The 18,460-nt window shown below is 41.8% G+C and overlaps 2 protein-coding genes across 2 annotated transcripts in view; both read right to left on the bottom strand.

The window, feature by feature from the left end:
- SH3BP5 (SH3 domain binding protein 5) overlaps positions 1 to 18,460 on the bottom strand; it is a 41,275-nt gene that overhangs the window by 15,303 nt on the left and 7,512 nt on the right. Inside the window, exons 3-4 of the mRNA XM_048951872.1 lie at positions 16,260 to 16,388; positions 6 to 170 (exon numbers count right to left, since the gene is read on the bottom strand). Coding sequence (XP_048807829.1) covers positions 6 to 170; positions 16,260 to 16,388 — 294 coding nt within the window. The remainder of the gene's footprint in view (positions 1 to 5; positions 171 to 16,259; positions 16,389 to 18,460) is intronic.
- Positions 16,340 to 18,460, bottom strand: part of METTL6 (methyltransferase 6, methylcytidine) — a 42,545-nt gene continuing 40,424 nt past the window's right edge. The window contains exon 9 of the transcript XR_007378328.1: positions 16,340 to 16,388. The gene's annotated coding sequence lies outside the window, so the exon portion shown is untranslated. The remainder of the gene's footprint in view (positions 16,389 to 18,460) is intronic.

Genomic DNA, 18,460 nt, shown 5'->3' with positions numbered 1-18,460 from the left:
ATTACCCTCTGCGTAGCATGGTTGAGCATCTCTTGCCAGGCAGAGTCAAACTGACGTTTGTCATCCTCCAGCAGCCTCTGCTCAGCAAGTGAAATAGTCTCCTTTGCAGCACGCAGCACTTCAGTTGCCCTCTGAAAATCTTGAGTCGCTCTCTGGGCTTCCAGCTGTGCCTAGAAATTGAGAAATCAAGATTAGAGACAAAGGAATGCTCAGTCATGTTTAGGAGATCCACCACGCTAATCCCAGGACTTTAAAAACACCTACTCCAGCATTACTGTTTCCCAACTGCTTGCTTAGAACTGACACATATTTCCTCACTGTAGTAGATACTGCTAAGATGAAACAGTTTCCACCCAAACTGGTAATTTGCAAGGAACGGTCTCATGATGTTCACAAAAGAAAAAAAAAAATGCAATAGCAAACTTGTAGCACGTCACAAATGCATTGAGAATGGCACTCCCTCAGTTTAGTCAGGGTAGATTTTTATCTGGTACACCATTAATCATACCGAGGAAATGCTTTGGTATTATTACAATGCTGTAAAGCATACACGACTTTTCCAAGAAGGTGGCAGTTTGTTCTCTGCATGTTCTTCTCCTCTGCTGCTGCTAGGACACAGCTGGTACAGCAAGCCCCCACCGCAGAGACCAGGGCAACCCAGGGAATTTGTAACAAACATAAAACACTGATGCAGGCATTGTTGTGTCCTCTGGAAAGTGTTGTTTCAGCAAAATAACCCCAACTTTGAGCTTGAAGGAAGTGCTTTAAAGTGGCTGCATAAAAGCAGGGGAGAACAGCACCTTCTGGTGAAGAAGTGCTCTTGCTGTGAGAGCAAAGACTCGTCCAAAACAAAACACAACATACTCAATGAAGCAAGCTTAGAAGCCATCCAATGTACAAGCTGTGATTCTCTCACTTTGGACCAAGGAAATCAAATCATTGAATCATAGAATAGTTTGGAAGGGACCTTTAAGATCAAATAGTTTCAACCCCTTTGCTATAGGCAGGGACACCTCCCTCTAGAGCAGTGGCAGACGACTTTACAGACCATCAGCATCACGCCCTAAACGTTTGAAAAGGGAGACTCTACAGTGAGCAAACAAAGAATCTCTGCAAAATGTCACCAGTGTAACATTTTTTTTTGTTTTTGTTCCATATATTTATAAGTAGTGGGTTAGTTCTGTTTTGCACCGACATAAAGCCCTTCAAATGTAAGCTTCACACTCAATTAGTTGAACACTGAGCTTGGTGAAGACAGTTATCATTTACACTTCAATGATTTTATTTTTTTTTTTAACCAAGTGGGAATTACAAGTTTATACCTATGGGAAACATCTCTGACCAGACATCAGTTGACAGAACAAAATGACCAAACTTATTATGCCGTGATACACAGGGAAGGAAGCTGGAGCTGAAACAGAGGAAAGGACTATTGCATGAAGAATATAAACTTGAGGAAGATGAAGTCTTTCATGAACAAAGGAAGAGGTTTCATTGTGAAGAAAAATGGCGGTCACTTGGGAAACAGCCAAATTCCCTGTGACAAAAAGGGAAATGAGTAGAACAACACACTTCTCCAAGCTAACAGCAGGCTACACATCCTCAACACCAATTGCATCAAACACCTTCACATGAGACACCCTGCAATTACTCATAAAGGTAACTGAAAAAGCCTTCCTTCTCCCCCCGAATCTGATGGTAGGGTGGAGACAGACTCCAAATTTAAACACAAGTCTCAAAAGGAAATAAAGCACGCCATTTCCCTCACAGTGCCCTGAAATAGCAGCAAGCTCTTCCTACGTCCTTTCCTTCCCTTTACCACACAGAGAGGTATTTTGCCCCACAGCCACCACAGAAAAACATGAGTTGTGTAAAGAGGTCCTTTGGCTATCAGGTGCAGAGGGAAATCCAAGTTGTTACAGTCGGAGGAGGGATTTCCTTCTGACCAAGGTCCTTGCTGCATTTCTTCCTGAAGTGGCTGCTGCTGCTTTCCACAGACAAGTAATTCCTCCTGTGGAATGTGGAATGGCCCTTTGCACCCATTAATGTCACCCCAGTGCAGATTTGCTAAACCAACCATACATGACATTTTCTCAACGCTCCATTCACCAGTCACCTGTTTTGTATCAAATGTATTGATGCATTTGAGTACACCAGGTTAAAGAATGTATTGTTTAGCCATTAACTGAACCATGGTACCCACTGAGCACAGAAAAGCCTCCTGAGGATCATTAAATGAAACTCAACTAAAGCTTTCAACAAAGGGCACAGAAGAAGCCTAAACCTAAGCCCCCAAAATATCCTCTACTGAATACTCCGAAAATGCACAGTAGTTTGAGGTAGGACATTAAGAAGTGAAATAAAACACAGGATTCCAAGAGTAATCTGACCCAAGTGTGACAGAACAGTGCTGAGGACACAGGGAAGAAGTGTACCAACATAGGGCTGATTTTCATGGCAGATCACCCAGGAGGACCCAGTGCCTCCTATGCAGTGAGGCCACTGAAGCCCAGACCCAGCTCAGGCCTCAGCTCCGTGGCTTTCTCACTACAGGAGAGGGCCTGCCTGCTCTAAGAATTCCCAGCAAACACACAAAACAGATGGGTGACCCATTCCCAGGCAGAACCACACCAAGTCTGCTTTTGAAATTCCAGTAAAAGCAGATCCCAGGGGCATTCGGAAGTACGGTTTTCTCACCGTATCTACATCAGCACTTGCATGTTTCTGTTGGCACAGATAGCCAGGTCAGAGATCAGCACATCTAAGCCAGCAAAGACTGAGCTGAGCATTAGGAGCCGAGTTTCTAAATCCCCAAGGAAAAATGACACTTAATGGAAACTTGTGCTACCGGTAGTTTTCTTGATGAAGCCTCTGAAGCACAACTGGCTACAGAGTAAGAAAATGTTTTTTTGTGATAAGAAAACCAGATACTATGTTCACAGTTCAGCTGGACTTCTAGTTGCTTGGAATCTCCAAAACCTGGACTTGTGTCTTTTTTTAAAGAACTTATTGAGAGCCTGGTAAAGAAAAAAAAAAAACCTAAATGCTAGGGTAAAGTAAGATCCATTAGTCATTAGAGACAACAGTTCTGTGGTTTTGCCAATGTGAAAAAGGATACCTAAGTATTTTTAAGTTAGCATGGTTACTCAATAATTAGTCTTCAGTTAGAACTCCCTCCAGCAGGTACAAGATGTTCTGCCATATTACTGGCAGATTCTTCTCATGCTCTCAGCCTCAAGCCTACAAGTCATTTGGTTTGATCGAAGAGGTCACAGCCATGATCATCCTCGGCTTTTAAAACTACAGACAAAAGGAGCTCACACCTCCATCCAGCCTTCCAACATTGTGACTAAAACCCCAAAAGGGTTCATAATTACAAGCTATTAATGTATTGCTGTAATAAGCTCCCACTGGGGAGTCAGAAGCTGTGTCCTCATGGGAAATTTCCCACCTCTTCTGCATAGGGCCCTACTCAGCAGAGAGCCATGCTCAACAGTAGTTCTTGATTTAGCTATAGTGATGGAAACAAAAAGCAAGGCTGTGGCATGGACGCCAAAGAAGAACACCACCTTTTGAAATACAGTCATTCTTCTGGAATTGGCACCAACACACAGGCATATTTCGAGCTAGCACAGGCACCTCAGCTTGTCCACTTTCAAAGCAGAAAACCCTATACTTTTCTCTTGAATTACAAAATTCAGTTTTCTGTTCAGCCCACATAGCCTTTATTGCCCCAAGCCCCACTTATAGTCAGAGCCCTTGCTCAACTCTACAACATATAGCTTGAGTTTTCTGTTTCAATGCCAAAATATATATATATATATATATATATATATATATATATATATATATATACACACACACACATACACACACCTTCATCACTCCATCTAACTTTGCAGTTTCTGTTGCTGCCCACATGGTTACACAGTAGTGACTGCTATCAGCCAGCCTCCAAAGGACCAGATCACAAGTAAAACGTAAACGCATGAGAAAAGCACCACCAACACGACTGGCAAATTTCCCATTTGAAAGAGTACTCAAAAAGAAGGTGAGTTCTTTCACAACTCTATAAAACAGGTTCACCAGCCTTGCTCAAAATGAGAAGCCATCTCACTACTTGCCTTGACAGCTGCTTTACTTCAGCATTTCTGTGCATGGCCAAAAAAACACACAATTTTTTTTTAAGTACAATTATTATGTTCCCTTTATAATCCAACTTCTATTTTCTGCCCAGAAAAAGACACCAGCGAATCATATGCTGGCCATTTACTTAATAACTCTACTCTTAGACCTTTACTCTTAGAGGCTGTCTCTTAATGTGAAATCAACACCTCTCATTTGTCTTTCTTTAAAACAATGGTTTAATTGACACCATTAAAACTTGCTTACTGCAAAACAGATAATTAACTGGCTTCCAGTAATGTTTTTCAGAAGCAACTTTCAGATATTCCCATTCTCACTCACTCTCATTCTTGTAACAATATCCCATGGTGAACTGGTGAGCGAAGCACAACAGTGAATATACTTTCATGTAGGAACTCTCCCTCCCTGATCGCCTCCCAGAGCTGCTAAGCCCTGCTTCAGCAGCACAGCACATCCTTGGTGATCATTCTCATCCTGCAGGCTGCACTGCCATACCTCCCACAAGGACATCAGGATCACTTCTCTACCACAGCACACCAGCCTTGCCCACAACCGCAGTGAGCTCAATAACTCAGAAGTCCACAATATGAAGGCATGTGTGCTCACTGAAGTACAGGAAGTGCCACCAAGTGCTGATGGAGCTGCCAGACTATTGGGAGGTCATCATTTCCCCCCTACTCAGCTTTGGTGTGGTTGAAAACTGAATACCACATCCAGCTTTGGGGCCTTCAGTTCAAGAGGAGCAATAAGACATCGTTCAGTCCAGCGAAGGTCTATCAAAACAGTCTATAATGTACTCCTACAAAGAGTGCTGAGGGATGGGGCTGGCCTCTTCCCTGCTAGACTAAACTAAGAAGCAATCAAATCAGCTGCTAGCTAAAATTTGAAGGGGAGTTGCAAAGAGCTGAGCAAACACTTCTCAACGGTAGCATGCAGTATAACATGGAGCAACAAACTGTGGCTTGGAGATTCAGGTCGCATATTGAATTTTTTTCTCCCAGAATGGCACCATGACACTCAGGTTATCCAGAGAGGCTATGAATCTCCATCTCTAGAGGCTTTCAAGACTCGGCACAGCTGTGGCTGATGTAATCCAGCAATGGTGACAGTCCTGCTTTGAGGAGGAGGTTGGATCAGATGACCTCCACAGGTTTTGTACAACAGCACTTCTAGCAACTACTAGAATTTTTCCTACAGTTTGTCACACACACAGAAAAGAAAGCCAACAACACCACAAAGAATACAGTTATAAAAGTTTACACCAATGTTGAATGTTCTCATAAATTCTCAAGCCCACAAATACTTTTTTTTTTTTAATAACTGGAATAGCAATGGAGCTGGGAGGCTCTCATAAGACCATGACTTCCATTCCCCTCTCTCCACAAAAAACTCAGAGCCAAACCAGAACTGAGAGTTAGTAAAGACAGAAATCCCTTCTTGTTCTAAGCTACATACAGATGCTCATAAACAACTTACAAAATCCAAAGCCTCTGGAGTGACCTCATTTTGGCAGATCTGAGGCATTTTGTGAGCTATGTATTAATCCATGGTGACTGCCTGCATTACTGACAGAAAATGCAGTCTCTCAAGAGTCTGAAACTCCCTTGTATTCTTTAAGCTGTTTACTGAAAAAGCTATAAAACTACACGGGTTAGAAACTACTCTTTCAAGAGCAGATTTGAAGAATTTTATTTGGGTGGAGGAAGGCAAGTGGTAAGCAAAACTCATTTCCTCCCTGCTGCATAACTAATGAAATGGCTGTGGAATATGATGACCAGATGTCACTTAGTCTCTGCTGTCAATCAGGTATCTTGTTCTTGTGTTGGGCTTTCTGGTCCCACTTACGCAACCACTCCTCTTCTAACAGCCTAATAACAGCTCAGTTACAGAACTGACCTGACTTCTGGCTCTGGTTGTTTTCCTGGTAAACCTGTAGACTATAAAAAGGCCCAGGAAATCAGAGTAGACCTATAAAGCATGTTCTGAGATATCTAACTCTGTGCTTAGTTAAGTGATATATTTGGCATCTCTAAGACAGGATCACAAGCCATATTCCATGAAATAAGAGGTTCGGGGCACAACCAGCCACTCACTTCATTAGCAGTTCTGCTAGCAGCATACACAGTTGGTCTCAAAGACAGAATCCTACTCCCTTTGGAACTACGGAGGGAAAGAAAAAAGAAAATATCTAAGCACACAGTATCAAGCCTTTTTCAAGAGCTTGTTTCAAGAACTTGGCCTGCCTGGAGTTACTTACCCTACTTAATGAGTCTACGGCACCAGAATAAGCCAAACTGTTCATGCCAATACCATCCAGACACAGCTTTCTTGGGCACTCATCGCCATCTGCTTGTTAGCTGCTCAAAATTTAAAGCTGCCTTCTGGAAGATGGGATCATAGAACACGTCCAAGTTTTTATCTCCAACATAAATCATTTTATTAAGAGGAAAAAAAAACAAACACGGCAGCCCTCCTCCCAACATTCACCTGCACAGAGGGCTTAGTTAATGACTCAGTGAACCCAGGGTTTACATCTGGTTTCTAGGTTTAGAAACAGACACTCTGCATGCTCATCTGCACCAGGCAGCAGCCTTCTTTGCTGAAATTAAATATAGAAACAAGGGATAAAGTCCCACAGATACACGCTGCTACATTTACACAGCCTGCCTTCATGGAATTTAGCCAATCATGCAAGATAACCCATGTTCAACAGATAGAGCAGATACACAAAGGAGAAACGCCGGATTGTTATCCCACTTAATTGCCACCAAAGCAGTAAATGTTTGTAGAAGTTTCCAGAGAGTTGGCAAAAGCCTGCTTATAGTAGCACACCTCATGCATGCACAGCTCCCAGTATAAGCAAGGAGAAGACACAAGGGCAGGAGTTTCACTGGGGCAAGGAGCTGCTCTGGACTTGCTCTCCCCCTCCTCAGAAAGCATTACACAACCAGCCTCTGTAACAGGGATGTTACTGAGGGGCCCAGACTGACCATGTATAGCTTCATGTACTCTTCAGCAGAGTACAAGGTGCTTAGAAAACTCCTGAGAGGTCCATGGAACATTCCTAAGGGTCCTGTTGAAGACAATTCATCTACTGACCCTTCAAAATTTCTCCTAGTGGAATTAGATACATCACCATAGCACATATGAATAACAGGCCTACTTGGCTTTAGGGGAAAAGTTGTAGATGGTGACCCGGACGCATGAAGGGCTAAGACCATTCCTCAAAGGAAGAAAACTAGGTAGCAGCAGGGACAGAATTTCAATTCCCCCCTTCACAATTCCCCCTTAAAACCCTCTTGTAAGAACAAACCCTCAGCACTTTCTCTAACTGAAAAACAAGCACAAGAAGCAGACACGGCTGAGCAAGACAGATACTGCTTCCAAACCTTCCAGTGACATTTGTCTTCTAACATAAGGACTGTGAGTTGGCTGCAATTAAGAGATGTTTCTTACAGAAACTGGGACAATACACAGCCATTAAGCTCTATAGATAATATTTTTCAGCAAGCTCAAACTCATACTGGTTTACTAGAAGTCCTAACGAAACACATCCAGAAGGCAATAACCATATTAGATTTGTTTTGGCAGCAACTCCTAGCATAAGCATTTATGATTTCATAATAAACTCCCACCTATTTAAGCCACTGTATATAATATAGATTGGGACAGAACAATTTCCCAAAGCTGGGACACTTTTGCTGCCTTCCAGCAGCCACTGCTGAGCAGTTAACACGCAAAACAGGTATGAAGGATAAAACCTGACCTCACATCACCCGTCTCAAATGCTGGCTACTATTTTTAACAGATGAGCACGTCTGTGGCTTGCAATCTCTTGAAACAGCCATCAGTAATGGCCACAGAAGACTGACAGAGAAGAAGGGGAGAGAAAACAAAGCAGGGGAATCTTTCCTTTACATTATCATCAGGATCTGACACAGAAGCCAAACTTTCTTGCCCTAGGCCTCTCCCTGTTACTTCAAAGAGAGGACACTTCTACACTAACTTACCCACCCCAGTATTTCAATACTCCAGACCTACTTGCACAAGGCTTACATTTCACAACAGAAAAAGCACAAGAAAAGCCATTCTTGAAGAGTAGGAAGATAATTATCTCACTGTATCGTTGGCAACTACTGGAGAGGAGGTTGAACAGCCAGCTGGCTTCGTACTGCTGCCATCCAGAATAGCTAAGGACTCTTGGATGCTTTGGAGAAAACGGAATAAAAGACACACATACAAGGAATTTTTTTCATTTTGTCTATGAAGAAACTCATCAAAACACTTTGCTGGAAGAGCAGCATTTTCTTCTGCTTCTGGAAGGAAGCACAGAAGAGAAAATCTTTAATTTACGGCCCTCCAAGGCACATCTTTTAACAATAGCAATAAACCAACCACGGTTTTTCCATCAGCAGCTTATACAAATATTTATCCATCAACAGAAGAGAATGCTCAAATAAAACAAAGATGCAGGATGTATAATATCAACCCAGAACAACCTCTTCAATGAAGCACAGGAATGACAGACAGATGCAGGGGGTCTAACTTCTAGAGAGAACATGTGCACAGAATTTATCAGTACAGGTATTTCAGCAATAGAGTGGCTATAAATTAGTCTCCCTACATCCCAAAGGTGACAAGAATGTGGCACCAGCAGCAAAACCACCTGCAAATGCTATCTAGCCTGCAGGAAACATAAGTAACAGAGCACTAAATATGAATCAGGTAAGGATTTATGGAAGTTTTTTTTAGTTAGTGTGAAGTAGCAGCTGCTCATGCTCCCAAACACGAGGTAGATTTGCAGCTGCCTGGGATTGAAATGGCAGGAACCTGCCTGTCACTCTGACCTACTGTCCTGCATTAGAAGAGCTGATGGGAAGGCAAATGCTTTTGGGAACTTTCCTTCACAGACCTCATCTTTAGAACAACCTTCCAAAACACCCCAGGCAGCATCTATTACCACCTTGGCAGTTTGAAGGCACTGTTTGAGACTCTTGAATACCACACTGCTCAACCAGAACACAACCCTAAGACTGAGGACTTAAGTAAACAAATAACAGCGCTGCTACATCAGCTGGGCAAACTCCAACTGGATGACCCAGGTTCAATGTCTCTGATCTCATTTCCCTGCTTCCTAAGCATATTCACAATTTTGGCTTGAAGGAAAATACAACAGAGCTATAAATGCAGTTTGCAGGTTTTTAGCCTTCAGGTGGACACACCAAGCACAATGCCATCCAGCAGCAATGAAACACTGATCCATACATACCCAAACACAGGGCAGCTACTCGCAGGGCTTCAATCACAACTGTGCAAACACAGCATTTGAGTGCACAAAGCGCTCCCACAAATCTGGAGTGTGGCACAACATTCTCTTTGTTTAACACAAAGTACATACAGCTTTACTAATACAGTTTACGAAATTCAGTGGGTTCTATGGTTCAAGTCCAGGAAATGACTTCTCTCCCCCAACAATAACAACAGTAATAAAATGACTGATATCTGATCCCCTTGCTTGGTTTAGTTCCTCTTCAGCTGGGCACCTAGTCCCACAGCCAGCCACATGCCCGTGAGAAGATGAATATACTGTGAGGGTGCCCTAGGGATCAAAGCAATGGGAACTACACGTTTCATAGAAGGACTGATTTCATGACATGTTTCATTAAAAAAAAAAAAAAGCATATGTGGAAGCATATGTGGGATAAAGGGGTTTGAGGTCTAGAGCAGGTTCATGGGAAACACAAAAGGAAAAAGGATACATAAAAGCTTCTTGGACCAGTAAGTACAACTCAGCCTTCACGCTTCATCACTCAAGATCTTGCTTCTTACATAAGATTTTTTCTCATATTAGCTATGTCCATAGTGACATTCTCTTTGATGAAAAAGGCACTTCTGCTCACACACCACTTTCTCTTATTGTTTATTCATCTCAAACAGGGAGAGACCAGAGCTGGAGTTCCATTAGTAGCAGTGCTGCACAGAGCAGCAATAATGCAGTGCTACAGTCATAAAAAGCAGCCATGTGCTTTGAATGTTCTTTTTTTCTCCTCAAACACTTGAAAGGATTTGTAGAAGGTTTGTCACAGTCACTTTTCAAGTCTCTGTATCCTTGCTTTGAAAATTTAATTTTTGGTTTCTAAACAGTTAACCAGAAATACTCCTTCAGCCAGGAAGGATCAGTTGCTTGTCTCACTGTAACCTTGCCAATAATTTTGCTTTTTACAACTACTCCATGGCAAGCTGCCATGCAGAAATTCAAGTTTGTCACAGTTCTGCTGACATTTTAATTTTTGCTTCTCAAATTCCCCTTCTCTCCATTTTTTTTTTTTTTTTTTTGCCAAGATAAGCTTACTAGATAACACAAACCAATCTTAACTCCTTGTTGTCTTAAATACAAACAATAGGTCTTTAACCCAAAAAGTAGCCATAAGGAATTTCTTCTCAACACCACCTCCAATATACCAGTAGGAATCAGAGGGGATGACCAGCACTGCTGAGGGATTTGGAACTGGGAGCTGTCACTCACACCCAGAGCTGCCCCCTTGTTCACAGCCAAGCAAGCTGGTACTGTGAACCAATTAGCTCTCCTCCATTGAGCAGATTTGGATGGGAAACTTGAATGCTGCAAGAAACACTAGAAAGTCAACACTTTCCAATTTCTAATTAATTTTAAGGGTGTGATTGGCAGTTTTGAACCTCCAAGTTATGTCTACATAAAAAGCCTTCATCTGCAGAGATAAGCGAGTTACCATCTGTAGAACCATACTGCTTTCAGACATCTCCAGCTGAACACCTAGAAACCAAGATCGGTTGTCACTTTGGAAAGATGTGTTCATTTATAGGCACTGCAATCTTCTGCATAGAACAGTATCAGCACCATCAGCTGAGGAAGCCTTCCAGCAAGGTAAGTGTGCTCTTACCTGTTTACACCCTTCCCACCTTCACCATCAAATGGTGAAGTTACTCTTCAGTTTCAGTTCTGCAAGATTACAGCTGCTACTTTTCATCCTAATTCACTTTGGATTTAAGATCTGTACAATCGCTCATTGCAGGATTCTGCTGATGATTGTTCAGAGGCCAAGCAATCGGAGATGAGATGCCTACACTCCCCTCTGCATCCAAGGAAGAGAGATGTATTTTAGAAGGCTTTTCAAATGCAGCTAAGCTAATCACTTGGGCCCTTATTGGCTCTACTCAGAGGTGAGAGACAAGACTCTAAACCCTTCAGTAGGTACAGCTGATCAAGTTGACTCCTATGTTCCCACTTGGTCTACTGGTGCCCACTATGAACTTTTGATCCTATCACTCAAATCTAACCAAAATCATATTTGAAAGAAGAAATGATTGCTCAGTAGTAACTAGGTTCCCCAACGTTTAGTGAAGACAGGTTGAATAGAGACTCGAGGTATGACTATCTGAAAGCTCACCCTTAATGATTACTAACCCTGCCAGCTGACTTCTTCAAACTGATGTAATATTTTATAGTGGACTTAAACAAGACTGAAAGGGTACTTCTGTCCCTATCTAAAAGGTAGTAGAAGTGAGGAGAAGATGCTGGACTACATACAAAGAGCTGCAGAGAGGAAGAAATCTGTCCCTGCTGTGCACAATCCATTTATCCATCCAAACTATTTAATTTTTGGTACACCCAGCCTGCAGCAGGAAAAACAACATTGTAAATGCTGATTTCAGCACATTTTTCCAAGCTTTCTGTGATAGAAAAGTTTTGTTTCGTTTTTGTTAAGGAAGTACACCAACAACATGAAAAACGTAACTAGCTGTAAAGCAGAATCAGTGCAGGTAACCCAAGAGAGATGAAAATACTTATATCCTTCAGTGTATTACTGCTTTCTGAACACCTGTTAGAGATGGATCCTTGGACGAAGAAATGTACAGATATAGCCTAGCATTGATATTTCACCTCTTTTTGTCTGAATCAGGTTTTCTAATGCCCTTTTTATAAAAGCTAAACAGGGAAGGGAGCATGGGGAATATCACCAAGCATAACCACAACCCTCCCAAACAGAGTCAGTACTAAAGCTGAGCAAAGCATCCACACCTACTCCCATGTGAGCCAGTACTGGGGACTAAAACATAACCTCTCACTTCACAAACAGAGCTCAGTAACAGCAAAAAGTCTTGCTTAAAAGCAACACACGCAAGTGTTGCTTTTAACACTCCTTTCATTCTGACTAGGGTCACTACAAATACATGGATTTCCATACTTATGGGGGTGAGGGAATATGTTTTTATCAGATCTTTTTTTCCCCCATCAGAAGCAAAGCAGAAAAGTTCTCCTGTTTGCTTTGTCTCTGGGTTCACGAGTGATGACGTACTAACAGCAGTGTTTTAAAGGCACCTTTTACCCTATGACCCCAAAGTGCTTTCACTTCCTTTAATGAACTCAGCTTCACAGCAGCCTGACAGCTCTGTTTCACATGGGATCTAAGGGAAAGATGAAGTAATTTCTCTAAGCCATGCAGCAGTACCAAATTGACTCTGAATAGCCCAATGGTTTATGCAATAGACCACACTTGCTTTTGCACAGCATCCTGTCGCAGAGCATGCTGCCACTGATGAGGTAACACTTCTCAAACTCTCATTGCCTTCTCGGATACTATTGCATAGGAGCTTTGCAGTCCCAACCCCTCAAAATGCTAAGTCAACAGTGGCTTAGGACACTTCTTACCTCAGAGGCTCAGGACCTATCCTCTTGTTTATATTACTAATGTTTCCTGGTAATGCCCTTCTTCTTTCCCATTACCGTTGGGCAAAAAAAGTAATATTTTCAGACTAGTCACAGAAATGCAGATTGCCAAGCAAAAAAAAAAAAAAACAAAGAAACAAAAACAGTCTTCCCAACACTTTCTGAATTAGGGGAACTTCAGATTGCTGCAATGTGATCATTGCTTGCACACATACACAGGCCCCAGTTATATGTCAAGGTTCCTCCACTGAACATGAGCATTATGGTGTAAGTCAAAGACAACAACATGAAAAAAGAGAATATGCCAACCGCAAAAATAATAAACTAAACTCCTTGCAAAGACATATTCAAATTCAATTAAGCAACTAATGTGAATCAAAAAGCTCTATCCCCACAGTGAACCAAAAAGCTCACTGCAATACCAAATAAGGAACCACAACGAAGTTGTCTTTGCACAAGTGGCACAAAACCTGCAGGGTCAAGAGCATTATCTTGCTTTTGCTTGCAGTAAAAGCTTGCTTAGTAAAAGCTGAATATCAATGCTTTGGTGTTAATGGGCAGCACTGCGATTCCCTGTGCCACCACTTTGAGGACAAAGCTCTCAAGCACTAAGTCACCATTGTTCTGTTAGAGCGCAGTTTCGCTCCAAAATAGACCAAGCTGAAATTCTCTTGGCATACATTACACAAACAAGATGCTACAGGACTCTTGCATAGGAGGATTCATTTGTTTTGAATTCACCATCTTCTGCCAACACAGGATTGCACAAGATGAGGATAAGGGTGAGGAGACAAAATGATTCACGGTCCTAAAGCTTCTCCGCAGTGTATTTGAATCGGGGACCTGTTTTTTGCTGACCCTACATCAATCCCTTGTCCCATTTTATTGCATTTCATCTTAATAAGAATTATCTCCACAAGAGAATCATGCTGGTGCAATGTGAAAGCACACTCTTTTTTATGATTAAATACAGCTTTTATACCTTTATAAGCTAACTTGCCCTACACAACTGGCATCTTAAATAACACTGGACAACTCCTGCACTTCTTCCAAGCTAGGTTTCTTTAATCACTCAGCTCCTTGTTTCCAGCAGACTTCAATTTATAGATCATATTTTTACTTCCCTTTGCAGAGAACAAGAATTTACACTTCCCTTTCTCTTCTGCACAGTTATGCACTGTCACTTATTGTTTAATTAAGCTCTTTCAACCACTGAGAGCCTTGTGCCTACATTTTCAGAAGTAGTGTACTAGCTCCAGAATAGCTGAAAAGACAGAAGATAGAAAAGAAGCTTCATAAGCTCAATGTTTTTTCTAAACTCAAATGGAAAGAGAAAGCTATTCCCACAGTTTCTCTAAAACTTCAGAAATCGAAGTGTAAAAGAAAGATGTTGGGCTGGCACCTGTACACATTAATATTCTGGTACTTTCCTTTAGTTTCATACCCTATCCTGCTTTATATAGGAAATTTGTTCCCAATTAAACTGAAGTTTTCCAGACTAAATGAAGACTAGAAAAACTCTTTGGGCAGATGCCTTACTGACACTGACATCAATCTTTTTCCTATCTCCCTTTTCCAGACGCATGCTCTGTTCACAACACTAACATTCCTCCTTCCCTTAATATTTCATATTTCAATACTGATGCTAGACAAGGAGCCAAAAGATAACCAGAGACAACCTTCCAGCTTCTCCTGAGCAGATACAGAGAGGAAGCTCTGTTCCATGACTCAGTACACAAAGAAGAGGAAAATCAAATGAATGGTAAGAAGGGGAATCTCTGCTAAAAGAAAAAAAGGGTTATGCTGTCAAGTATTAAGGAATTAAAAGATTTGTGTAGCCAATTAGCAGATCTGGGATAAGTAGCATTTAAACCCAGTTAATGATAAAATGAATCTGGAGAAAAATTATGGTATTTCCCAACAAGCCCAATATAATAGGAACAATTTTGCAAATCCCAGGACTTCAAGCAGTTTGGTTTTTTTTTTTTTTAGAGTTCTCACAGAGTACCTTTGAACAATTACAACTGAATGGATTTTGGTTGCAGCAAAGACATAGGATAAAGAAATTCCATTTCAGGACATAATCTTTTGTCAGCTTCAGGACAGAGGACAAAGTTCACTGCTCTCCAGTGCATGATGTTACAATCCTCAAAGCCATCTGAGTTTTTGGTACTGCAAAAGTACATGTTTTCATCATTGACTTGTCCAAGCATAACTCCTGAAATCCTATGCATTCTGCACTTATTCTATAGCTGTTTATAGTAAGAGAAGTATGGGATTGCATTTGAGGCAAGGCCTTTTTATTTATTTATTATTGTTAGGCACATTAGTTAGCACAAGATTAAGGAGCTGACTGTTCATGTTATTTTATTACTAACTTCCTCTCCTTCTCTAGGTCACGACTGGTTTGCCCCTACCATACACCACAGTCCCTGTGATTGGATTGCTTTCAGAGCAGCTACAGAGCAGCAGACACCACACTGTGTTCAGAAGTGGAGGTTACTTATTTACTATGCTGTTTCTACTCTCAATGATTAAGTTTAATAATCCCCACACATCTCCACTCACTCAGACAATGGCTCAATACCAACAGAACCCACCACAGACACTAAGCAGAAGCACTCCCTAAGCCACCACATGCTCAACTCACTGCTGATTCTCCTGTAAGGTGAAAAAGCTGCCTGACATCTCAAAAGCTTTCTTGTTTTCCTTGCAGCCAGTGGATCACATCCTTACCTTCACTCCTCATCCTTGCCCACCTCAGCCGCAAATGGACTTTTCAACAAAGAAAAAAACAACACCAACAACAATTTCTGGAGTTTATCAATAATAAAGTCAGCTTTGGCACTTGGAGTGAGGCTGGTAAGTTCCACATGATCATACAAAAAGCAAAGCTCAACTTCTACCAATACCAACAAATTTTAGACCTGCAATGAGCATGATCCTGCTTCAGTACAACCTCATCAGCACCAAACCCTGCAGGCCTCTCCAGGTTTGTCCACTTGAGCCTTTTCACCAGCAGCCTTGATTTGCAGCCTTTTATCTGTTCATTATTTTGCTTTAAGATGAAAAAGCAGACACACAAGGCATACACTGTGTTTTCAAACAATTACAACTGTCAAGAGGAAGGCTCTGAAAGGCCATTGGTAATGAGAATAGAACAGCACCGGTCCTTTTGCTATTCATAGCTCTTGTCTGTTGTAGCTGCTGCTGGACTGAAGAACATGTGCAGCTGTGACTATGAAGCAGCAGCACACTTTGCCATTGCTTCACATGGCTGACATGCAACCCAAGACAAAAACCAGCGTCAGCCGAGAGCATACACTTATGATGTTATTAATAGCAGGGAAGTGATGCTGTCACTATGTGCTTTCTAGCATAAGCTTATAAGGGAGAAAGTTCTTACCTGCCTGGCCACCCTCCGAGCTTCCCAGTAAGGTTTAGAATCTTCTACAGCTTTCCCAATCTTCTTTAACAGTTCATCCAGTTTTACCGTTGCTTCAACCAGCACAGAGCGGAACTTCTGGCGTGCATCCTTCAAAACGTTGCAAAGGGGGAAAAAGGGAAGAAAAAAGAATAAAGATTAGAGCTTTAAAGTTTAATTTCTGGTTTCCTACCTTCAGGTCGCTCTTTGGACCCGCATGCAAGCCAACACATTCAAAACAGTTTTGAAATTTGGGCTAAGCAGAATTGCTCAGTAGAGGTAACAAGAAGAACCCAGTACTGGATTGTAATGCTGGGATCCTGGGCAGCAAATGTTTGTCTTCCAGAGGCAGCTTTATACAAAGCTTGCCTATGCCAGTTAATTTCTCAGAGAGGAAGAGCTAGGAGAATATTCAAGGGGAGGCAAACAGCAACGTAACCACTTCTGAGAGACAGCTAGGTGGCAAACATCTCATCTGCTCCACTGCCTTATTGTTCACAGTGGTTCAGGAGCACAGGTAGAGTTACAAAAATTCAAGTTTGTCCTCTGTAATGCTATAACACAATGGAAAGCACAGCAATGATAACAAGGTAGAAAAGCCCCAGGCTGCAGCAAGTGAGTATTTGCTCCAATACAGCAGCTGTGGACAAAGAAACATAGGAAAAAGCCTGCTTACCCTTGTAAGGCCTCACTGGATATCCCTGCCTACTTGAGATACCCTCACTTCTACAGCCAACCCTTAAATGAGGTCTGGGAAGGGGTGGATCCTAGCTCCACACCTGGTCACTCAGCTGTACTGTATACACCAGGGCTGGCCCTGCCTTCCCACCAGATGCTCAATCACTGGTTCAAGCCACGACTTCACATTTCCATCGACTCCTCAAACTTTCCAAAGGACACTTGCCAGAAGGCTCCTTGGTCTTGCTTCATCAATTTCGATAGCTGGATATTTACTTGAGATTTTCAACACAAAATCTAGCATCCTACTCACTGCATGTGCCTCTCCTTTCACTAACCAAGCTGGGCTAGCAGGCAGGCCTAATCCCACACCAAGCTGACACTCAAACAGGGCTGGCATCTCCTACACTTCAGCACACGTCCCACCCCAATAAGCGTCATCAGTAGAGGCACCACTTCACAGTGCAGATGAGGACAGACAGGATTTGGTTTCTGTAGGAGGAAGAATCAGACTCTTCCTACATGGCAGTGGTGTATTTTCAAGTCAGCCCCTCTTTCCATTTTGTAAACACTTTGAGAGAGACAAAAAACTTCCAGGTCACTGACGAAAGATCATCCATCATTAAAACCCGTCTTTTCAGAAGAGGTTTGTACCATTTGACATAGGCTTAACTTTCCATTTGATTGTTATTTGTTTTATGTAAGAACCATAAATTCCAACTTCTTCCATGTGAGAAGAGTTGCCCTCTATGTGATTAGCCGTAGAGGTTAGATTTTCTTTTCTGCTCCACTGAAACTTCCACACCATTAAGCAGAGCAATCCTGATTTCAATCTCAGTATCCAACTCAGGCTGTAAATCAATGGCAATGTTGCAGAGAGATGCAAACATAGACTGAGACCTGGCCCAGGGTTTAAAGAGACTGAGAGGAAGGGCCATGTGAGCTACTGACAAACCTTGTAATTCTAATTAGAGACCAGGATTTAGGCAACCTGCTTGAGGGACATGCTGATAAATCAGGAAGCAGCTGGTTTGAAGATGTACTCTAATTCAGGAGATTTTCATCAGTACTGCTGAGGATTTCTAGAATGCATAACTATTTATTCATTGAAAGAATTAATATACTTTGGAGCCTATGACTACGCTCACAGAAGTGGAAAGGTCTGCACCAGCACATTAGTTTCACAAAAAAGGAAACATACTTCAGTAAAAGCTGATTTGGGTCCTTTTCAAGGTTATTTAAAACCTTAAACAGCATCAGTAGTATTTTTTGTGGTGCAAAAAAGGTTTCTTTTTTAAGGTGCTCCAATCTATTTTAAGGAAATTCTCATGTGAGTAGCAGAGCCAAAACAGATTTATTATTGTAAAAACTTGAATCCAGTCAGTAATCCAAGGATGAAGTGATGAAGTGAAAGGATGAAGCGTATCATTCAAACAGTAAGTACAGAGTCAATGAGTTCCTCAGTAGAAGAGGTTGAGTGCTTCCAATTAAAGTACTGGGCAATA

Source organism: Lagopus muta, chromosome 7 (assembly GCF_023343835.1).
Source record: "Lagopus muta isolate bLagMut1 chromosome 7, bLagMut1 primary, whole genome shotgun sequence".
Taxonomy (NCBI): Eukaryota; Metazoa; Chordata; class Aves; order Galliformes; family Phasianidae; genus Lagopus; species Lagopus muta.
This window is presented reverse-complemented; position numbering and strand designations above follow the sequence as displayed.